Source organism: Chrysemys picta, chromosome 10 (assembly GCF_011386835.1).
Source record: "Chrysemys picta bellii isolate R12L10 chromosome 10, ASM1138683v2, whole genome shotgun sequence".
Lineage (NCBI taxonomy): Eukaryota > Metazoa > Chordata > Testudines > Emydidae > Chrysemys > Chrysemys picta.
In genome coordinates this window covers 14,333,381-14,357,326 of record NC_088800.1, presented here as the reverse complement: position 1 = coordinate 14,357,326, position 23,946 = coordinate 14,333,381, and the positions used below count along the sequence as shown (strand labels likewise).

At 47.2% G+C, this 23,946-nt stretch overlaps 1 protein-coding gene across 8 annotated transcripts in view; it reads left to right on the top strand.

The window, feature by feature from the left end:
• NTRK3 (neurotrophic receptor tyrosine kinase 3) overlaps window positions 1-23,946 on the top strand; it is a 324,926-nt gene that overhangs the window by 113,894 nt on the left and 187,086 nt on the right. For 4 of the 8 annotated variants that reach the window (XM_005294880.5, XM_005294881.5, XM_005294877.5 and 1 more), the window contains exons 5-11: window positions 1,512-1,669; window positions 4,067-4,209; window positions 4,893-5,034; window positions 8,309-8,605; window positions 17,527-17,550; window positions 18,888-18,958; window positions 20,798-20,900. In XM_005294880.5, coding sequence (XP_005294937.2) covers window positions 1,512-1,669; window positions 4,067-4,209; window positions 4,893-5,034; window positions 8,309-8,605; window positions 17,527-17,550; window positions 18,888-18,958; window positions 20,798-20,900 — 938 coding nt within the window. The remainder of the gene's footprint in view (window positions 1-1,511; window positions 1,670-4,066; window positions 4,210-4,892; window positions 5,035-8,308; window positions 8,606-17,526; window positions 17,551-18,887; window positions 18,959-20,797; window positions 20,901-23,946) is intronic. The other 4 variants (XM_005294882.5, XM_065559292.1, XM_005294879.5 and 1 more) reach the window with 1 other exon arrangement.

Sequence of the window (23,946 nt, the reverse complement as noted above, 5' to 3'; positions counted from 1 at the left end):
CCCCTCACTAGTCTGGACTGTACCCTGGGATGTCACACCCTTTCCCATGTTTCTCCATGCTACATCCTCAAGTAGCTCCCTCTTCTTATCCCAGCGGTCATCCTTCCAGCCAAGCCGGGCTGGGTTCACATCCCCCTGTGGGAACCAGTGACCTCACGTGTCCAAAGGGAATGGCAAGGGTTTTTCAGAAATGTAAACAAAATGGCTAATAGGCTGGAAAATCAATAATAATAAAATTATCTGTATATAAAATATGTGTCAGTGTATTTTAAATGAAGTCTATTAAAGGCAGAGCTCCCTCCCAGCCCGGTCAATGGGTCCCAGCACAGCACTGTTTGATTCAATTAAAATGCCTGGTATGCTGTGTGTTAGCCAGCAGCGTTGTTTTATTACACGAAGATGCAGTATTAAGGACAAGAGCTGCCAGCCTCTATTGAGCACGCCCTGCTGAATGCCCCCCAGAAGGGTCCTGCCCCCACAAGCACTGGGGTCTTGTGACACAAGACATAAATACACCTCTACCCCGATAGAACACTGCCCTCGGGAGCCAAAAAAATCTTACCGCGTTATAGGTGAAACCGCGTTATATCCAACTTGCTTTGATCCGCCGGAGCGCGCAGCCCCGCCTCGCCCCCCCGGAGCACTGCTTTACCGCGTTATATCCGAATTTGCGTTATACCGGGTTGCGTTATATCGGGGTAAAGGTGTATTTCTTTAGGAGAATGGGGTCACGTCTGCTCCTTTGAGACAGTCCTTTGTTGTGCTAGGTGGCAATGAGGTGGAGCATTGTGACAACCATTTAATCCTGGAAAAAGAAGAACAGGAGGACTTGTGGCACCTTAGAGACTAACAAAATTTAATCCTGGGACGTTCCAATGTGTTACATGGATGTCACATGTCTGGGCTCCTGTGAAACCCAGATCTCTGAATTGGGGTGTGTGTGTTTGGAGAGTGCATACAAATGAACAACTGCCCCATATGGCTAACATCGAATCAGGATTCTCCTTTAGCTCAACCCAGTAGTATTGCAGTCCAATGCGTGTGCACACACCCTTCCACCAATGCAATTCCATTCTGAACCTCGGCATCCTTTGTTATTCCAGCCCTTGCACTCTCTGCCTTTCAAGCTCTGTCAACGTATCTGCTTGCCTTCTCCCCCTCCAGCCAAATATCCCTCTGGCCTTGAGAGCGCTTACAGCGTTCTTTTTTGTGACCCCAAGATAGCATTTGAACCTTGGTTTCCAAGGCCAAAAGGCTAGTGCAGTAACTGGCTGCACCCCCATGCTCCCTTTCTCCCCTTGCAGCTCCAAGGAGCCCAGAATCTCTCCTGGTCTGTAGAGACTCATTTTAGCCTCGCAGCACGTAGCAAGGGCGACCCTGCCTTTTTACAATTAGTAGCTATTCTGCGGAGATCCCATATAACCAATGGTAACCCTGTTTATTTGACCCCATCCCTTGCTTCTCACATTCTCTCTCTCTCTCTCTCTCTCTCTCTCTCTCTCTCTCTCTAGGACACTCGAAAGAAACCTTTTTAACTGCAGCTGTGACATCCGCTGGATTCAGCTCTGGCAGGAGAAGGGTGAAGCAAACCTGCAGAAACAGGAGCTGTACTGCATGAACATGGAGGCTGCTGTCATTCCCCTGCAGGAGATGAACATCACCCAGTGTGGTAAGGAAAGCCCTATATGTGCTCCGGTTCACCTTTCTCCCAAGGCCAGGAGAGGCCCCTTGCCCGTCCTACAAGGAGTACCCAATGACAGGGAATAGATTAGGATAGTTTATGAATACAAATGGTGTCTGTAGTTGAACTTGGAATATTATTCCTCATGGTTCAGAGCATTAGCTAATCATCAGCTGTGTTTGGGAAGAAATTCCCTCAGTGGCATAATATCATCAGCCAAGGTGCATTGTGGTTGGTCCATGCCTTAGCCTGAAGCAGCAGGAATTGTCCATTTGTTCGAGACCGGATATGCTTCCTGTGGTTATCCTTCTGTTTAACCGACACTAGAAACTACTTGTATTAAAGGGACACGGGCAGCTTGATTTTTTTTAAATAATTTTTTCAGTTGGTGCACATTTAAAATAGCAGATCCTTCAAGTTTTACGTGTGTGTGTGCGTGCGCACGTGATTGTATATTTTTCTGCTCCCTGCTGGTCTTTTTGGGTGGGCCTATGAGCAACCTCAAACATGCTCTGGGCTGCCCCTTCTCCCAGCACTTTCCCTTTGTTCACCCTTAGTCTGCTGCCTTTTCAGTTTCAGCTCCACTACTGCTGGTACTGGCAAGCAGGACCTAGGGAAGGTCCTGTACCAAGAACGGAGCCGTGAAGGAGGCTGCAGACTAGGAGCTGTCAAATGAACAGTCTGGGGAAAAAAGAGAAACATTTTTTTTTTTAATTTTACATCTTTCTATTCTAGGAGTGTTAGGGTGTTTCTTGTAACAACAGTAGATGCACTGTGTTCAGCTGGAGATACGGCATATGACTTTCAAGTTTATAATGTCTCTTTAGTCTAACCCTTCTTTATTAAAACCTGGACATGGGCTGAAATATCTGCAGGTAGGAGAACTAAAGAGATTTGAGAGAGAACTATAATTTCCTCCACAAATGAGAAGAATAATCCTCAATGATTAGAAAATCCTCCATGAACAAGGAAAGGGGGAGAGGGGACTCCTACTGCTATTGGACATGAGAGAACAACAGCGTGTTTTATGTACATAAATCTCCTGGGTTTACCAGGTGAGCAGCTCCACTGACCCCCCCCCCCACAGCCCCTAAAGATCCCTAAAAAATAGAGAGAAGGCAGGAAAAGAAGATGCCCAGCTAAGATCTTTCCTCCCGAGATGAATCTTTCAGTCAGAGATTTAGTGGGCAAGCATCCAAATGGCTCAAAGTATTTTCCAACGAGGCTTACTTTATCCTTGCATTCTGTCCTGCCAGGTGGTGCAGCTAGTTCAGGTCTGATATGTGGGGTGTGGCAGAATACGTGCACCGTACAGGCTCCTGCCCAACTCTCACTGCCGTGTTAACGCTACTCAAGAGTGAATTGCAGCCTCTCTTGGGCTCCCCTCTTAGCTCTGCCAATGCATCTCAGTCCTGACCTGCAGCACCTTTGCTATTCCTAGAGACTCTCGTGACTCAGAGATCCCACAGGGACAAGAACAGACCCATAACTCTGGATTCACTTTTGAACTGGGTCAAAGTTTGAACCCAAGTCTTCAGAAGAGAGAGGCCATTGCACTGACCCATTGCCTTCTATTCCCATCTTGTTCATTCAGGGCCCCCTCTCCCCCCCCTTTACACATGCTGCAGCCCTCAATGCCCCCCCTTATGCATGCTGTGTCCAGTCACCCTCCTGTGTATCACCCTCCCTTCTGTATTGCTGCTGGCACTGCCTCTGGTACTCTGTGTGAGCGTTTGGTGGCTGGGTGACTCAGCAGGACAGAGGAGTAAGTCAGAGCCACTATAAATCAGTATTTCTTTGGCACCTCAGAGGGAAGAGCAGGGGCGTCTTTCATTAGCAGAGATGTTGTTAATATGAAGACACGTCCCTGGTCATCTTCTCTCGATCGTTATAAATTAGAGAGAAACTCTCTCTCTTCCCCTTAAGTGCCAGGAGCTCTGTGCCCTGTCCTAGCTCAGGCTGGATCTCTTGCCAGTGATTCCTTAGAAGCGGCTTTATTCCTCCCAGACCTCTGCACTAGCCCAGGATACAGGTGCCAGGGGCTTGGGGGAAAGGGGAGAAGGGACATAGGTTTGGATGGCAACTAGCACTTGGGCCAAACTTCCTGACTTGTGTGCAATGTCAGAATTGCAAAACACAGAGAAGATCCATCCATCCACCTGGTGATGTCCCCCGTGTCACTCATCTCTTCCAGCACGAGAAGGCCAAGTTACTTGCCACCTCCTGTACTTCCCCCTCCCCTTCCTTCATTCGGAAGCACAGGACAGTGCAGGCTGCTTTGCTGTAAGGTGAAGCCTGGCTGGGAGACGGAGCTCATGGGGATCAGAATCCAAGTGCCTTGGCTGGCCAGGGTGCCCTAAGTGTCCTGGTGTTTGACTCTCTTAGATCTGCCCGAGATCAGCGTCAGCCACATTAACCTGACTGTGCGGGAAGGTGAGAACGCGGTGATCACCTGCAATGGCTCAGGCTCGCCGCTGCCAGACGTAGACTGGACGGTTGCAGATCTGCACTCCATCACTACTCACCAGGTAGGAGGCCCAGGGGCTTGCGTGGCTGGGCATTGACTGCCCTTGCCAAGGTCCATCGCCAGGGTGTTAACACACAGCACAGCAGTTGGGGTGTTGGCCGTGGGAATTTTCCGGGTCTTCGTTTCCTTTGTATTCCATTTTAATAGGGCTGGATGAGTGTTGATCACCACGGGGGAGAAGTGAAATGCAGGGATTGTTTGAAATGGATTGTATAGTCCCCACCAGCGTCAGATTAGGAACCCTGGGTTAGCAGAGTATTAGCGGGTGGCATGCAGATATTGAATCCAGGCAGGAAAACAGCTCTTCCTGCGGGCTGATCGTTTCACACCTTCAGTGCTCCCTTGGTTGCATGTTAGCCTGTCTCCATGAGCAAAATTATCTGTCGCTGACAATGGTGTGTCAACAATAGGTGCAGCTGAACGTGGTTTAACTGCAAGTAGAGGCAGGGACATACCCTGCTTAGCACTGTTTCAGAAGCTGTGATTATAACCTCCTTGGACCAAGTGCGTGGGTGCACTGTGGTGCTCGTGGTGCCATGAAACTGAAATCCTGCCCGGCCACAGTTGTTAGAGACCATGGCATTTCATACAGGAGTTGGGATCTTCTGGTCCTGGGCCCGGGAGGTGGGCAGGCTGGCATCATTTGTTGGTTTTGTCCTTATTGTTCTTTTTGGGGATTTGCAGACGAACCTCAACTGGACTAACGTTCATGCCATCAATTTGACTCTGGTGAACGTCACCAGTGAGGATAACGGGTTCCTCCTGACATGTATTGCTGAGAACGTGGTGGGAATGACCAATGCCAGTGTGCTGCTCACGGTCTACTGTAAGTAGAGGCAGGGAGATGCTGGCTATACATGGGCTGATGGGAGGGTGAGCATGGGAACTATTTGAATGTGTCTCCCGTGGGGAATTGTGTGTCACCAGGCTATGCTGTGCTTATCTTGATTTGCTGCCGTGGAGGATGTGGACACGGAGTCAGAATTGCTGCAGGAGACTGAGGCAGGGACCAGTTCTAGGACTGTAAAAGGAAATGTACAGAGCTTTCATTATGGGCCAATTACTGTGTCCTCCAGCTTCTCTCCATTTTAGCTTCCCTGCAGAAACGGGCATACTCCCGGTGTGGGTGTGCCAGTCCCACACTTGCACATGTGCAGTGGGCACCTGATGGGTTGAACGGCTGAGTCTGTGCCTGCATGCCTCACTGGCACGTTCAAGTGGCTACTTGCATTCACAAAGCAGCACTGGAAAATCCAGTGGGGTGAGGATGTGCCCAGCAGGGGCTAAAACCTTCTCTCTGCATTTGTAAGTGAGTCACTCATCCCTTAGCCTCATTGAAATCCATGGAAGTTTTGCCATTGACTACAGTGGAGTCAGGATTTCATCCCAGCTCTGTTCCTACCAGGTTAATCAGTGAACACTGTGTAAACATGTGCCAAACAAGGTTTAAAACAATTTACTTATAGGCTGTAGAGAGCTAAACTTTCATGTGCTTCCTAATATAACTTAATAAAAACCAGACCTTAGCAGGAGTTTACGCAGCTTTGCTGCCTCAGGCAGCCGGGACTTACCATGTGTTGCTGGGTCCATAACATTTGCCCTTAATCTGTGGTCTGGAAATCCCCCATCCCTCACCCCTGCTGGTACCTGTGTAAACTGGAGAATTATGCCCTGTTATCCCATGCAGCGCGGGCACCATTGGGTGCCTATAGAGATGAGGCAGAACTGTAGACAATAGAATATTGGAAGGAGAATAAAAGGTACATCATTCTCTGGTCTCCCCCAAAATAAATAATTTTGGTGTGTTTGGATGGGTTGGGGGCTTTGGTTGCCTAAATTAATACAGTTCCAGATCTGATCAGCTGGAAGGAGACAGGTAAAGTGCTTTACTCTGGAGTCGTTTACTGCAAACCCTTTAAGTGCCACCATGTTGATGCTAATTTTCATGTCCAGAATCCTGCAAGCCAGTGCCAGTTTGTACCATACTTGCTCTAATGTAATCATTCTGAAAAGAGCTGATATTTTGGTGTATCGGTGACTAATTGCTTTGGTACCCTCCTAGTCATTCACCCAGAGATGTATGGAACTAAATTCCGACCGAGGCTTACAGGTGAAACATGCTGGGTGGGACTCTGCACAGTCTCTGGGTTAGCAGCCGTGTTTCAGGATTGAGGTCCATTGGCTGAGTTGTGAGTGGAGAATCTTGCACGGCTCCTCCCAGCTCTACCTCTCTCTCTTTGGCATTGGTGTTCCTCCACTTTCACAACATGAAACCAGCGCCATATTATTGCTTAGGCCGACAAATTTGTAGGGGCAGAAGCTCCCCTCCGCGCCCCGCCCCCCTGCTCCAGCTCACCTCCGCCTCCTCTGCAAGCACGCGTCCGCGTCCTGTTTCTCTCCCCTCCCAGCGCTTGTGCCGCGAAACAACTGTTTCGCGGGGCAGGGAGGGAGGAGGGGGAACGCCGCGCGCTGGGGAAGAGGCGGGGCTGGGGGCGGAGATTTGGGGAAGGGATCCAATAGGGGAAGGGAGGGGGCGGAGTTGGGGTGGGGACTTTGGGGAGGGGATTGTGATGGGGGCGGGAAAAGGGCGGAGTCGGGGCGGGGCCAGGGCAGCAATTATTTCCCGGCCTAGTGGCGGCAAAATTATTAATCCTCCACTGCATGAAACGTTGACCATCTTTACAAAAAAGAGAGAGGAAAGTTGATGGATCTTTCCTGTTAGTTAGGGGCTGCCTGGGGGCATGACCCCAGCCCTCAGTATGGGGTGAGAGCCAGGGAAAGGAGAGTGCTTAGGAAAGAATAGAAGAATCTTAGGAAATCGTGATCCTTGCCCCACAGTACTGGGCCATCTTTGGTCATGCTCTGTGGCCTCAGTGTTTGGGGCCTTACATGTGATGCTGTAATTAAGTTTTCATCAGCGATGGTGGAGCGGAGTTTGAATTCTTGAGGCGTGGATATCCTCAGTTCAGAGGCCTCTCAGGAGAGGGGACCGTCAATATGTATTAAATGGAGGTGAGCTCCCAGCTTTAATCCCTGTCCTGCTACATGCCCTCTAATTGTAACAATCCTGGAGGATATTCAACCAATTAGAGCTCCCCCAGGGAGATTCAACCAATCAAAGCCCCCAAGGATATGCAGCCATTCAGAAGTCCTGAGGGATATTTGCTTGAATGGCTGAGAATTCCTAAACTACTGAATGTGACCAGAGAGCCCCAAGGGGGAATACAACAATATGCTAAGTGGAGTTACAAACTTAATTTGGGCTGGTCTGCAGGGGTCCAAATGCAAGATCTGATCTCAGACCTTGTTTCCCAGACCTATGGAGCTGGCACTGCTTGTAGTGCTGCCTTTATAGAGGCTAGAGTGGCTCAGTGGTGCCCCTTCAGGTTGATGCTTTGCATGAACCCATTCGGTCCTCCACACCAGAGCAAAGGCTGCTGTGAAGCAGGGCCACTTGGGAATTAAACTGGTGGGGTGAGGAGGAGTGGGGCTGCAAAGTAAGGGGTTCCAGTGGACATTTTTAATTTCTATTATGTAGCCATTATCCAGGGCAGGGCGGAGCCTGGTTACGTGTTTCTTTATTGGGGATTTTGACTGTTGAGACTGACTGTCCCTCTATCCTGCACTGCTCGTTACATGCCCACTAAAATGAATGTGAACAACCCTCAAACACGTGTTGGGAAGGGCCTTGCACCAGTGTGATGTGAGTGCTATGAAATGCTATGAGAGCAACTCCCAGCTGAGACAAGCTTAGTTGATTTCGTGTCATCAAGTCCAGAGGGAAGGGACGAGACAATTAAATAACAGCAGGTCATCTCCTACTGCCAAAACCAGGCTGGGTTCCTTTGGGCAAGGCTCCATTCCAGCTCACCTGGTAAGGCTGCTGCTTACAGACGACAAGGATCCCAGTTCACATTGCAGCTGCAGTAGCGTGTAGGTTGCACGCACAGCAAATTCGGCCATGGGATGGGAGTTTCCTCTAGCTGTTCAAGTGCGCTTTGGTGGCTGGCTGCCTACTGGGAGATGAGGCAATCATCTCTGCCTGGAACACGTGAGTTTACTTGAGTCCCACAGGTTTGCATTGTGTTTCTCTATGCTAGATCCGCCACGCATTCAGAGCCTGGAGGAGCCAGAGCTGCGTCTGGAGCATTGCATTGAGTTTGTGGTGCATGGGAACCCAGCGCCCAGCCTTCACTGGCTGCACAATGGCCAGGTCCTCAGGGAGACTGAGATCATCCGCATGGAGTTCTATCAGCAGGGTGAAGTGTCTGAGGGCTGTCTACTCTTCAACAAGCCCACTCACTACAACAATGGCAACTACACCCTCGTGGCCACCAACCCGCTGGGGACAGCCAACCAGACCATCAAAGGGCACTTCCTCGAGAAGCCCTTTCCAGGTGAGAGAGTCACAGCTTACGTTTCTGTAGTGCCTTGCATCTCGGAGCACTTAACAGGCTGCTATACAAGCTATGCACCAGGATCGCTGAACCTCTCATTAAAATACAGTTCCCTCTGGTGCACAATATAGTAACTGTTTACCAGCATGGAGCAACATTGCACAAGAGTCTAGACACGGGTGTGAAAAAGAGTTGTGTAACCAGTTGAAATCTAAGGGGATTTTAGGGAGGGAGGATGTAATTATCCAAACTGGCCATGACGTAAGAGCTAACATACCTATTGGTGCAAAAAGGTGCCATGACGTCTTTGGGGGCTTTGAATGGTCATGGTCATTGTGTCAAGTCTCATCTGAAAGATGGCGGCTTGAACAACAACACAACATCATGATGGGACACTTGGGTCTGATCAACTACGTACAGACCAGGCATGGCCCTAATTAGCTTGTGAAGTTTGCCCAACCCATGCAATATGATGGCAGGGGACCCCACTTTCTTCTTTGACAGGAATCTTAATCAGCATCTTAAGGGGAAAAAGGGTGAACGTTTGACGGAAAAGAAAATGACTGACTGGTTTTTGACTTTGCATTCTGCAGTGTTTTGGTGGTTCTTGCTCCATGACTTGTCCGTGAGAGAAGGGCTTAGGGCATGCAGTGTATCATGGGTTACTCTGACGCCCCTTAGAGTGGATTCCCATTCTTTTGACACTGAATATTTGGCATATAACTGGGGTAGTGGTTGTGTGTGGAGGAAAGCCCTTTTGAGGGACTTGGTGATCTCATTTTACTTCTATAAAATGGCTGTAATCTAGATGGAATGTCATCAGGATTCTACATATTTTATTAAAAAAAATCTGTCAGTTTTTTTTGGTGCAACAGCCCCAACAAAAACTGTGACTCCCCCCAGTTCCTCTGCATCAACTGTTTGTTAGGCACTCTCAGGAAATGGTTTTAAATTCCTCACTGTGTCACTAGGTGGTGAGTGGTGAAATTGTAGAAGGAAAAATTAAGCTCTTGTTATAAGGTGTGCATTAGAGAGGGTTGTCGTGGCTGTACTGCAGTGAAAGAGTGGGAGGGTTCTTGCACTTCCTTCTGCTTTTGCATCACCAGATCAGGCCCCATGGAGTTAACAGAGCGGTGCATGCTATTGCCTTCAGGAGTGATGCCGTGAGAAAGTGGCAGCCCCAAGTTGGCTCCTGCAGCCCCTAGAAAACTGAGCAAAATAGGGCACTTGCTATATATAGAGCAAAACCAATGGTATTTTCATTTATTATTTATATCATACCGTCAATGCACACAGAGCTTTCCGGCAGGTCAGATATAGTAAATGGAAACCAAATCTCTGCCTTGAAGAGCTGACCAATCTAAAGACATGAACAGATACAGAAGGGAGTGGGAAAATTATATTCAAGATTCAAGGATGATAATCTGTCTAGCTCCTTAATCTATGTAGGTTTTCTGCTATCTGGGAGGAAGGGCAGTCTATGTTTCTGGCACAGGGGTGGGAGTCAGGAGATAGGGGTTATGTTCTCACCTCTGTCGCTTCCCATTTCTGTGATTCAGTTCCCATGCCTGCAGAATGGGGATAATAACATTTTGTTTCTGATGCATCCACAATGTGCTAGGCAGGTTCGGCCAATCGCGGCTCCCACTGGCCGCGGTTCGCCGCTCTGGGCCAATGGGGGCGGCGGGAAGCCATGGCGAGCACATCCCTCTGCCTGCGCCACTTCCTGCCGCCCCCATTGGCCTGCAGCGGCAAACCGCGGCCAGTGGGAGCTGCGATCGGCTGAACCTGTGGAGGCGACAGGTAAACAAACTGGTCCAGCCCGCCAGGATGCTTACCCTGGCGAGCTGCGTGCCAGAGGTTGCCGACCCCTGTGCTAGGCACTTACCAAAGGTAACAGGAAGCAGGTCGGCTGCTCCAAAGAGCTGACACTAAAAATTCATTCCAGCCTTGCCACCATGTTGAGAGAATAAGCTAATGCTTGTAAAGTGTTTTGAAATCCTAGTATAGACGGTTCAGGAAAAGGAAAGACTATAGATAGACCTAATCCCAAAGCTTCGCTGCCTTTTTCTACCTGCCACTACAAACCCATCCCCTTTTTTCCTCCCATAAGCCTGTGTCCCAGAATCTTTCTCACTGTGGCAGCCCCCGCCCATGATGTAATCAGTACATGATTTACTTTTCTTGAAGATCACTGGTCCGTACATTGCCAAATCTGACATTAACATTCAGTGCATCTGAAATTTATAGTCTTGCATCTGGAAGTTGGTTTCTCTAAAAAATGTCAGGAGCTGCACATTCAACACGCCTCATTCCTGCTGCTAGTTACACTGGGGAGGTTTTTGCTGCAACCTGCCAGGAGCAGAATTTTTTAAAATTAAAGTTTAGAGTCTCATAGATTCATACACTTTAAGGCCAGAAGGGACCATCGTGATCATCTAGTCTGACCTGCACATTGCAGGCCACAGAACCTCACCAACCCTTTCTTGAAATAGACCCCTAATCTCTGGCTGAGTTACTGCAGTCCTCAAATCTTGATTTATAGACTTCAAGTTACAGAGAATCCACCATTTACTCTAGTTCAAACCAGCAAGTGACCCATGTCCAAAGCTGCAAAGAAAGGGAAAAAATCCCAAGGTCTCTGCCAATCTGACCTGGGGGAAAATTCTGTCCTGACCCCAAATATGGCGATCAGACACTGAGCATGTAGGCGAGACCTGCCGGGCAGACACCTGGGAAAGAATTCTCAGTCAGAACTCAGAGCCCTCCCCATCTACTGTCCCATCTCTTGCCATTGGAGATATTGTCTAATAGCAGTTGTGGATGGGCCATATGCCGTTGTAGGCAATCTCATTTAAATTAAGGGCCAATGCTGGCAAAAGAACAAATGAATATAAACTGGCCATCCACAAGTTTAGGCTTGAAACTACACAAAAGTTTCAAGCCATCAGAGGAGTGATGTTCTGGAACAGCCTTCCAAGGGAAACAGTGGGGCCAAAAAACCCTAACCTATTTTAAGACTGCATTTGATAAGTTTATGGAGGGGATGGTACAATAACTCCTCTCCCTCTGTGGTGTTTTTCTCTCTGATGTATTTATAGAGCGCAATTGTATCACCCCTCATCCTTCATTTTGTTACGCTAAACATGCCAAGCTCCTTAAGTCTCCTCTCTTAAGGTAGGGGCTCCATTGCTCTGATCATCCTAGTAGCCCTTCTCTGCATCTGTTCCAGTTTAAATTCATCTTTCTTAAACATGGGAGACCAGGATTGCACACAGTGTTCCAGATGAGGTCTCACCAGTGCCTTGTATAATGGTAATAACACTTTCCTAGCTGGAAATACCTTGGCTGATGCATCCTAGGACTGCAATTAGCCTTTTTCATGGCTGGATCACAGTGGTGGCTCATAGTCATCCTGTGATTGACCAATACACCCGGGTCTTTCTCCTCCTCTGTCACTTCCAACTGATACATCTCCAGCTTATAGCAAAAATTCTTCTTGTTAGTCCCAAAATGCACTTTGTACCGTTAAGTTTCATCCCATTTCTATTACTCCAGTTTTCAAGGTCATCTAAATCTTCTTGTATGATGATCTGGTCCTCCTCCGTATTGGCAATATCTCCCAACTTAGTGTCATGCACAAATTTTATTAGCACACTCCCACTTTTTGTACCACGGTGATTAATGAAAATGTTAAATAAGATTGGTCCCAAGACTGACCCTTGAGAAATTCCACTAGTAACTTCCCTTCAGCCTGACAGCATGACCCATTGTTGTCTCCTCATTAACCAGTTTCTTACCTACCTTTTGATTCTTGTATGAATCCCCATCATCTTCAATTTAACTAATAATTTAACTAATCTACTGATCTAACCATGTGGAACTGTATCAAATGCTTTACTGAAATGCAAGTAGACGAGATCTACTGCATTTCCTTTGTCTAGGAAATTGGTTATCTTCTCAAAGAAAGAGATTAGGTTGGTCTGGGATGACATACCTTTTGTAAAGCCAATGTTGTATTTTATCCCAGTTACTGTTCACCTCTATGTCCTTAACTACTCTCTCTTTCATAATTTGTTCTAAGACCTTGCATACAATTGAGGTCAAACTAATGGGCCTGTAGTTTCCCAGATCACTTTCTTTTCATTTCTTAAATATAAGTATTATATTTGTAATTCTCCAGTCATAAGGTACAACCCCCGAGTTGACAGATTCATTAAAAACCCATGCAATTTCATGTACCAGTTCCTTTAATATTCTTGGATCGAGATTATCTGGGCCCCCCAATTTGGTCCCATTAAGCTGTTTGAGTTCCATCTAATTTCTACTTCCATATACTTGTTCCATTAGTTACCCTGCCACTGCCCTCAAGCTTTTCATTATCCTTATTAAAAACTGAGGCAGATTATTTGCTTAGGTGTTGGGCCATACCTTTATGATCTTTAATTTGCACCCCATCCTCAGTGCTTAGCAGTCTCACTTCTTTCCTTGTTTTTTTTTTTTTTTTTTAAAGAACCTTTTACTATTGGTTTTAATTTCCTTTGCAAGGTCCAACTCTGCTTGGCTTTTGGCAGTTCTCACTTTTCCCCCTACACTTTCTGACTTTCAAGAGGTAGCTCTCCTTGCTGTCCATCACTTCTTCCTTTCCTTGTAGGCTTTCTCTTAATAACCTGTTTGAGATGCTTGTTCATTCAGTTTGGTCTTCTATCCTTCCCTAAGAATTTTTTCCCCTTACTCAAAGTAATTCCAAGCCTCCTCCACATTCAGATCCTTGAATTCTTCAATCCAATCCACTTCCCTAACTTATTCCCTTAACTTTTTCAAGTGTGCCCTTTTGAAATCAAGGATAGTTGCAGACCTATTTTTGTTTATCCTTCCATTTAGTCTAAACTGAATTAATTCATGATCACTTGAATCAAGGTTGTCCTCTACAACCAAGAGTCCTATGAGGTCCATGCTACTTACCAATACTAAATCTAAAATAGCATCATATCTTGTAGGTTCAGTGACTACACCTCTACCTCGATATAACGCTGTCCTCAGGAGCCAAAAAATCTTACCGCGTTATAGGTGAAACCGCGTTATATTGAACTTGCTTTTATCCACCGGAGTGCGCAGCTTTCCCCCCCCCCCCGAGCACTGCTTTACCGCGTTATATCCGAATTTGTGTTTTATCGGATAGTGTTATATCAGGGTAGAGGTGTATTTGGTGAAGAAATTTGTTGACTATCATGTCCAGGAATATCTGGGCCCTACCATTTACACACTTGTGCTTCAATCTATATCTGGGAAATGAAAATCTCTCATAATGACACAATTCCCAGTTCTGTTTATTTCATTAAAAATATTAGCGGTCTCTCTCCAAATCCAAATCAGATCTTGGGTGTTCATAGCAGACCCAAGCACTATCCCAGTGGAGCCTCTGTTACCTTTCTTCCCCAAAGAGATTTTGACCCAAACAGATTCAGTTTTATGCATTCCATCACTTCTAATTTCTTTACAGTCTTCCCCATTATTAATAGACAGTGCTTTTCCACCACCTTTACCTCTATGTCTGTCTTTCCTGAACAGCACATAGCCTTCAACACCTGTATTGAAGTCATGGCTACTATTTAACCATGTTTCCATTCACCTTATGATATCTAGTTTCACTTCCTGCACCAGTAGTTCTAGTTCCTCCATTTTGTTACCCAGGTTCCTTTCACTGATATACAGACATCTTAGTTGTTTCTGCTTGGTTTTGCCCAAATTCCTCGCTGGATTAGATACAGTCATTTTACTGCCAGTATACCTGACTGTTACTGCCAGTGGTTTAGCACTCTATCCTCTTGTTGTCCATTTTCTTACCCTCTCTTATTCCTTTCTTCATTGCTCTTTTACTTGGTTTTCCTCCCACTCAATATTAGAATCAAATGCGGAGATTACATGAGCTCCAAACCATTTCCCCCAAGTTCCTAGTTTAAAGCTCTTTTAATCTGTTGTGCCAACCTCCATCCCAGAAGCATATTTCCCTCCCTACTCAGGTGGAGTCCATCCCGTGAGAACAGTCCTCTGTCTGTGAATGCCTCCCACTGGTTGAATATCCCAAAGCCCTCCTTATAGCACCATTGTCTGAACCATCTGTTGATCATCATAATCTTGTCTCGTCTTTGCCCTCCTCCTCTAGGGATGGGTAGAATCCCCCTGAGGGTCACCTGAGCCTCCATTTCTTTAAGTGTCTTCCCCAGCCTGTCAGTCTTCCTTGTTGTGTCCCAGTGAAAATCTAGCAGTATCATTTGTTCCAACGTGAAGGACAATTGGTGGATTCTTTCCTCCTCTCATTAGGATCCTCTTCCACTTCAGGTCCACATCCTGTCTCTTAGCTCACAGTAGACAACACACCCTTATGTTCTCTGGATCAGCTCTAGTGACAGGTCTGCCTGTCCTTCTTAGTAGGGAGTCCCCAGTCTCATAAACCTGCCTCTTCTGATGGTGTTGCAATTCTCCAGCCTTCCCTCTTCTGTTCTTTCTGGCTGCAAGTCTTCTTGTCTTCTGTTCTCACTTGTAGTCTCCTGCGAGTCATCCTCTGTCCTCTTCGGTCTCTGAAGTCTGGCTGTCTTCATTGTCTCTTCCCCTCTTCTTGTAGGACTAGCTGCTCTTCTTTTCATACTTGCCTTCCCATCCTTGATTACTGACTGCCTCTCCCCTTCATTTTTCAGCTCAGAGAACCTGGTCCTCAGCTCTATTTCTCCTTCACTAGCCAGTCTTTTCCTCCACCTTGTTCTCATAGTCACGTGCTTCTGCTGGCCACTTTCCTCATCCAGAAGTCTACCCTCACAGTTCTCTGGTCCAGCATGCATTTGCAAGTCATGAGGTTTCCCTTCAGCCTCCTCTCTCCTTCCCTCCATCATCTGCTCAAATCCCCTTTGAAACTCTATCACAGTTTCTAGCTGCCTCTCCAAACCTTGGATCTTCTCCTCCATCAGATGGCACTTCATACAAATGAAGCACCTTTCAGGTACCCTCTGCAGAATAATGTATATCCAGAGCCGGCTCTAGGCACCAGCAAAACAAGCTGGTGCTTGGGGCAGCACATTTTTAGGGGCGGCATGGCTGGCGCCAGAATGCCGCCCCTAAAAATTTGCCCCGGCCGCCCTAGCTCACCTCCGCTGCTGCCACTGGCGTGCCATGGCGCGCGAAACAGCTGATTTGCGCGCCGCTGCTCCCCCTCCCTCCCAGGCTCGAGAGCCTGGGAGGGAGGGGGAGACTCCGAGTGGCCGCGGCACACGCGCGCGCCGCTTCTCCCCCTCCCTCCTAGGCTTGAGAGCCTGGGGGGAGGAGGCAGGGCTGGGGATTTGGGGAAGGGGCGGAGCTGAGGCGGGGCCGGGGGTGGGGTAAGAAAAAAACGGGGGGGGGGGGGCGGCCAAAATTGTTTCTGCTTGGGGCGGCAAAAATCCTAGAGCCGACCCTGTGTATATCCCATAGCTTCCATATCCTGTCATCTTAATTGTCTCTTCCATTCTGCCTGTGTAGCTGTCATAGCCTTCCCTCCTGTGAAGAAAGAAAAAAGGAGTGCGGAAAGAACCCAAAACACGCCCCCGTCCATAGATTCCTCTGTTTTTGGCTCAGTTTGCTGGCTCCTGTGCTGCTGGCCGATTGGTTGGCTGTGTTTATAGGCTTGCTGATTAGGGAAGCCCCGCCCCCTCAATCAAGGTTCAACAGTGATCACAGGCTCTGCTTCTCTCCCCACACGCTGCCCCCTGCCGGACTTTGCAAACTGAAAACAAACCTGCACGCAAGCAATCCCACTGTCAAGAACTCCCTCCCTGCCCCTCGGGAGCAGAGGCTTGCTACCTTCTCCTCCAACAGGGATCTCCACGCAAATGCCGCTGGTTTCAGCTGTGTTTGCTGGCTCCTGTGCTGCCGTCTCTTGAAAATTTCCAGCCCCCTCAAATAAAAAAGTGCAGTGATTCGCCTGGGAGTCAGGAACTACTGATCTAATCCATCACAGCCCAATTAACCGAACCAAACTTCAGCTCATTGGGAGCTGCCCGTATGACCCTGGGACTGTATTTGCTTCCCTTCCAAGCCTCTGCTGTGCTTTTATGGGAACGCCGCAGCATCATTCCAGGCACCCTTGGCCGGGAAAGCCGTGTAAAATCCTGTTAATATCAGGGTCAGTTTCTTACGCTGGCGAGTACATTGAAAGCTGATGTTGTTCTCACGCTGTGTAAACTGATTGTCACTGAGAGCTTTAGACATTGTCACCTGGGGCCCCTGCGAGCTGTTTTGTTTGGAAGGAGCTTTTCTGGACACCGTGAACCGGTCAAGTTGCTGAGGTGAATGACTGACAGGGCCTGCTTTACTGGATGGCGCAAATGGAGTGCAGCCCGTTTCCCCCACCCCAGCCACACCTCTGTCCTGAGCCCATCACTCTATCACAGCTCTGCTACCGCAACCTGCTCCTAAATGGGGGGTTTCCAGTTCTGCCTTATCAATCCACCGGAATCCCAACCTGCAGTCCCCCCTCCCCCATTTCAGCCCAAGCCCCCTCACAGCTGTTCCAGTGCACCCCGATCCTGACCTTCAACACAGTCTGAGGTTATTTTGAGCCAGGACTGCCAAATGGGCCAAAACATGGGAAGCTTTGTTCTCTCGCCACACCTCCGTCAAATCCTGCTCAGCCCTGCCGCGTGGATCTAAACAGAGAAATCTCTTAAAGTAGCTATGCTCTTCCTAGGAGGGTTTTCCCTTTGCTCCCTGTGCAGTCCATGAGCTGGCACTAGCTAATGGCTGGCTTGCTCCGAGAGATAAGCCCTCAAGCCTCCCGGGGCTGGTTGGGATGATGCGGGAGTGTGGCTGAGAAGTGTTTGGACGGGAGGGGCTGCTGTCCCTTTACCGCGCTGTTAACTGTGTTGCTTCTCTCTTTGTCCTTTTCACAGAGAGTACGGATAACTTTGTCTCAAGTAAGTGCCTTCTTGCCTTTTGCTTTGTTCCCTTTCCCCCCCTCCTGAATGCAAGTACCTTGCAGATGACATTTGGGGGGGAATCTAATGCTTTAGCGCTAGGCAGGAGGGATTGTTAGAGAAGGAGATGGGAAGCAAGACACTTGTTTCCTCCTCTGTGAGAGCCCGAGTGTATTAAGGAAGGTTTTTATGTACTGTACAGTCTGCAGATCCTGGGCAGGTCTATTCCTGCCTAGTGGGGTCCTGAAGAAGGATCCATACCAAAGGAGAGGGAGGCATGTGTTGTGCTGGTAGCATGGGTGACTTTGCAGCATGACACAGGCGTGAATGTGTCCAATGTGTCTTCAAGGAACTCCTGTACTGGCTGTAGTTTGGGGTGCCACCGGGCAGCGGTATAGATGCCTCATCCACTGAAACTAAAAGGAAAAGCAGTCTTCAGAGCTAGTGTTGTGGGGGCTGATGTGGCTTAGGGCTTGGGGAAGTAATCTGGAACCTCTCCCCTTGAGGTTACTGATCTAAATTAGGTGCAGGTAGGTGGTGCCCCAAAGAAGTTGCCATTGAATCAACCGTATGAAAGGAGCAGATGGGTCTCAGTCCCCTTCTTAGCAGAACAGTTGTCAACATCACAACAAGCACTGGTTTGACCCCCTTATTCGGGCAGTCTGAGCACAAGCCAAGGGACTGATTGGGTCCTGGATATTGGAACCCCTCCCCCCTGCATTGTAGTGGGGACTTTTCCAAGTAAGAGCTGAGGCCCATTGAACAGGTGTGTAGGGTAAGTGCTGTACCTGTTCTGTGGGTGGGGGACTTCTGCCTCCTGGATTTTTAATCGCCAGCATTCAAATGCATTTAATTTAAAAAATCACTCAAGTCATTGTTTGTTGGTTTTAATTTGGCAGGATTCAGTCTTGCAGCAATCCGCATTCCAGGGATGCTTGAACCACGAGCTTTCCCCTGGTGCTGGGAGGCGTGTGGGTGGATGAAGAACCTTCACCCACAGAACATATGGGATCAGACTGCTTCTCATTAGCTGGGTGGGAGTGGCACTGTGTCCGATCGGTAACGTGGCTCTGCTTCCTCACTGCCCAATTACAAAGGACCCTAGAGATCTTAAGTAGAAAACACCTATTAGCTCATTTGGTCTATGCCAGTTCAGGAGAAATTACAACCCCAATAAGACTTGAATTCAGAGTCTTTGAAATAGAAGACAAGAGACCTCATTCTCTGGGCTAGCCAGTGCTATGTAGTGTGACCTCACAAGGTTGGGATGTTCTGGGGCCTATGGAATTCCTTGGGGGCACAAATTGAATATTTCCTCTTTCCTCTTCTGGTTCCAGTTGGTGACTATGAAGTGAGCCCCACCCCACCTATCACCGTGACCCACAAACCAGAGGAGGATACATTTGGGGTGAGTCCTGTCTCCTTTTTGTACAGGGGAAGCATTTTCTGCTGTTGCTGATGGATAGGGTGGTATACTGTTTGCACCACCATTGCTTCTATACTGAGATAGTTGTTTGTAAGTAAAATCCTACTCTTTGCAATTCATGATGGCCAGACTTCAGAAGGTTCAATGGTTTGGGATGGATAAGCAGGGATACTGATATGAACCACGTGAGCCTCTTGAGTTTGCAAAACTGGGCTGTGAATCTCTTGAAGACAGAGTCTCCACAAAGTATTTCCTGCAGGGTCAGAAATTCTGGGAGAACAGTCTGAAAAAATAACAAATAAATCAATGAATTGAGTTGTTTCATGCTATAATAGAACGTTTAGGAGCATGGATCCAGTTTGGGTTTATTTTCATCAATACCGATTCATCCACCCCTTCTTTAACCCCCCTGCTGCATTTGGTGATGTCACACTAGGATTTGATGACATTGGCTGAAAGAAGTGAAACTTTTGCCAATTCGTTTTTTACGTGGTTTGCAAGACCTCAAAATTTCACTTTTCACAGAATCTAGACAGGAATGGGAAAAAATGTTATGAGCAATAGTGTTGGGAAAATAATTAAGATTTCATTAAATTGCTCTAATTTTGTGCAAGTTTTTGAGAATCTTGAAATCCAGAAAGTATTGACAGAATAAACAAAACCGTGTCAATTTTCTGAATGTTTTACCCAGCTGTAATTCAGGGGAGTGAGGAGAGAGCTTCATACAATGGGACATTACTAGAGAAGAGCACCGAGTGTAGAAAAAAGAAATGCAGAATATATACATGGGAATGAAAATCATACTTGTTAAAATGTGACATTTTAAAAATAAAATCATGAGTATATCAAAGACTGGGAAAAGCATCAAGCGATGAAAGGAATAAAATGTCTTTGTGTTAAGTGCTGTATTTTCTTCTGTTATTGAACACATCACAGTAAGAGGAACACAGGTCCAAATGCAATAAGAGGCGTTGGAAGGCAGTAAGAATAATTGGCCAAATGCAAACGGAAGAAATCCTGAAAGGAAGCTGTTTGTTTACAGCAACACAATTAAAGTGGCTTGGGTAAAGATTTGCAGAAATAAATATTAATAAATATAAAAAGGAGCTTTGGGTTGTAAGCCTTTGTGGGCAGGGATGATCTCTCTTCTGCATCTGTACAGTGCTTGGCACAATGGGACCCCAGTCCCAATTGGGGGACTTTGGATACTATCATAATATAAATATTTAGTATTACTACTAATAGAGGAGCAGCTGGAGCCTCAGGAAAAGAGTTCTACCACCTTCTGTCTCTTGTGTTTTTCTCTTCCTTTATTCTTGCTTCAGAGGGTTGTTTGCATGGCGACAGAATTGATATTGTGAAAGAATTGTTCTGCTCCTACTGCATATTCCCCATCTCAAATTAGTATCCCCTTATGGTTGTGAGACCACAAGTTGGTTAAGATGTGTCAAATGGAGATTATGAAGGGGAAAAAAACCAGGGCATTAAGGAATACTAAGGAGCGAAGAGTCCATGCAGCTGTACTTGATGATTAAAGAGCGAGGGTTCAGAGATATGGGAAATGTGATATTGGAGCAGAATTGTATCTATATAGAAATTATTCTTGTTTTTCCAGTAGCAGTAAGAGGCTCTTGTAGTTTCAAAATTGCATTAAAGCCATTTGCATTCAGATGTATTCGTCTCCACAGCAGGCATTCATGCTGCTGTAGCGAATGAAAGTGTACAGGAGTGACTGAGCCAGGAGACTTCTACTTTTCAAGTCTGAACTGGTTTTGATATCCTATGTTCCTTTAGCCTAACTTTCAGATTTGTCCCTTGCAGGTATCCATAGCAGTTGGGCTTGCAGCTTTCGCCTGTGTCCTCTTGGTGGTGCTCTTTATTATGATCAACAAGTATGGTCGACGGTCCAAGTTTGGGATGAAAGGTACGTGTAGCTGCTTTTCTCCGGCAAGAGGCACCTTCAAGGAATGCCAGGCTCTAATGCCACATTACGAAAGGTGTTGTGTTTTATTTCCACAAAAGGTACTGTCTATACCAGCCAGTGGTACTACCAGAGCCCTTTGAAGGGGAAAGGTGCTACTACCTTTTCTATTCATTGCCTGGCCCTAGAGAGCAATAGAGACTTTCTCTTTTGTTGTTCTGGGCTGCAGATGTTCCTATTATTGGGAATAAGCGTGTGTGTGTGTTGGTGGTGGGGGCCTTGGGCCCTGCTGTCTTTGGCAGTGAACAGCGGTTGTTGCACACTGAAGAATGAATGCCCTTGTGCAGTGTTGTTGTAGCTGTGTTGGTCCCAGGATATTAGAGAGACAAGGTGGCTGAGGTCATATCTTTTATTGGACCACCTTCTGTTGGTGAGAGAGATGAGCTTTCGAGTTTACACAGAGCTCTGCTTCAGGTCTGGGGAGTGTACTCAGAGCTCGAAAGCTTGTCTCTCTCTCAAAGATATTACTTCACCTCCTTTGTCCTTCTTATAGGTCTCACGGGAAATGCCGGTTGGCCGCACTGCATTAAGCAGGTTTGGGTATGTTGGGGCAGGAGGTGAAAATACATGAAATTGCCTCCTTGGTGTAGTGGCCAGTTCCTGATAGAAAGGAAGGCGGGTGGATTTGGAGTCAGTTTGTGAAGGAAGAGAATATGCTGTTGTGAGTCTGTGGGGTGCTTGCGAAGAGCAAGTGATGTTTCAGCAGGTTGCGAGGGGTTTTCCTGCTGCCTCCCCACTGGAATGTTTCTCTCGTTTCCTCTTCTGCTTCATGGCCATCCTCGTGGGAACTGTTTCAGGCAGGCTAGGTAGTGCTTAGCCAATGAGAAGACAGTGATGTTTGCCATATGGAGCCATTCTTTCAGTTCTCCCCAGCAACGTAGTTGCTTCTCTTCGGGATCATGGGGCTCGTGCCAAGAGAAACTGAATCAGTGAGCACCGTCTGTTTTTCATGATTCGGCTTGTGTTTATCTGCAGCCTAGGAGCGTTGGTGGTGCGCAGCAGAGCCTACTGGGACAGGTTTATAACATAACAAAGTAGTTGCCAGCCTCTATCCTTGTTAATACCGGCATTGTACAGCCAAACACGTGGTCTTTGGTTAACACAACCCTTTTCAAAGGCTTCCGAGTGGCAGCTGATTACCCAGCCATGCTGGGCCTGCATTTGAGGAGCAGGCTGAAATGTTTGGGAGCATGGCTTGCGCTTGCCCAGAGTTAGTCTGTTTTGCGAAGACATTTCCGGAGTAGGTCCAAATGGGATTGTGGCTGGAGTTTCCCTTGTGTGGCCTGTGGAGATGGAAGACAGGACTTTAATTAAACAGCAGAACTACTGTAGCAACTTAGCAATATTTAGCTCATATGCCCATTGATGGGAGCAATCTGCTCGGGTGTACGGATTGGTGGGGGGAGCATGGGAATGGAAGTCATGATTTCTGCCATTTGTTCCCAGCTCTTCCACTGACTCATTTTGTGATCTCACACAACTAACTGGCTTAACTACGCTTTCTGCTTGAGCTTCCCCATCTGGAAAGTGGAGCTGAAGTTTATCAACTTCATTGGGGGAGGGGGGAATTATCTAAGAGTCACAGGAGGAATGTTTGTACGGTGCTGTGATATCTGCTGCTGATAGTGCAAAATGTTATGGGTAAAAGAAAAGAATAAATATTCCCCCCCACATGAAAAACAGAGATGAATGTGGGTAACTCACCGCTGTAGATGGATAGACAGATGTGTGCTTGCACTAAGGGGTTATGGTAACCATGAGTGTGAATCTTGAATGACGTTTGAGTTCCCCAGAAGTCTGAGATGTGATGTGGTAATATTCCCTTTTGGCATGTGCAGGATTTAGATAGCACAAGCTTTTATCAAGAAAAACATGGATTTCCTTTCATTAAGTTGCTGTGCTAAGTTGGAGTCCCTGTTAGTCTGATAATAAATTGTAGATATAAATGTCCCCCTGCAGACTTAATTTTTAGGGGTTTAACTGTTAGACAGACAGAATCTGCAGTGTTTACATGGGTTTAAAATTCAGGGAGATGTCTCATGTGGGATTTGATCCTGGTTCACTGATTATGTAGCCAATCACAGCCTTCATAGGCATCTTGGAAATGCAGGTTGCTGTTGGGCGCTGTGGACACCAAGTCCACGTGGAGTTCGTGTGAAAGTGACTGGCATTGCCATTGGATGAGTGGCTGGATCTTGAGCCTTGAAGGCTCTTTATAAATCGGTAGCATTCTGTCACCATGTTTAGACAAACATGCACGTGCTCCTGCTGACCAAAGTACCTGCTGCGGACACAAGGGCTCACGTCGCTCTCTTGGTACAGCACCTTTATCATTGCCACTAGGGTAAATTTGTCTAATTTGCTCTCCTTAAAAACTCCACCTTGGTTCCTCCTTCTCCTCCCTCCCACCAACATTCTGGGGACCCTTTCCATGACTCCCCACTCTACACCTTCTCCTTGGTGACCGTATCCATTTGTACAGTTTAACTCTCATCTCTTGGTTGATCACTCACTAATCTATGGGCCCTGTTTCCCTCTGCCCACTCCTGTGCTGCAGAGGATCTCCTGATATATGGCCTTAGATGGTCCATCACCAGCATAGAGCTTCTTGGTTTTTCCATTTCCTCCTTTCTCACTAATCTATGGGCCCTGTTTCCCTCTGCCCACTCCTGTGCTGCAGAGGATCTCCTGATATATGGCCTTAGATGGTCCATCACCAGCATAGAGCTTCTTGGTTTTTCCATTTCCTCCTTTCTCTGTTCCATCCTGCCTGTCACTTAGGCTCACAATCCCTTTGACTCCTCCTTTCCCTTCTTCCCACACAACAAGGCTGTTGCCGAATATCGCTGCTTCTTCCTCTTCAGTGTTTTGTAAATGTGACCCTTCCATTCGAATGCCCTGGCTGCATCTTGCCTTGATGGCTGCAACCAGCTGATGACTGCATCACTCCCTGCCAGTTTGCCCGAAATGCAGTGGCTAAAATACTCTT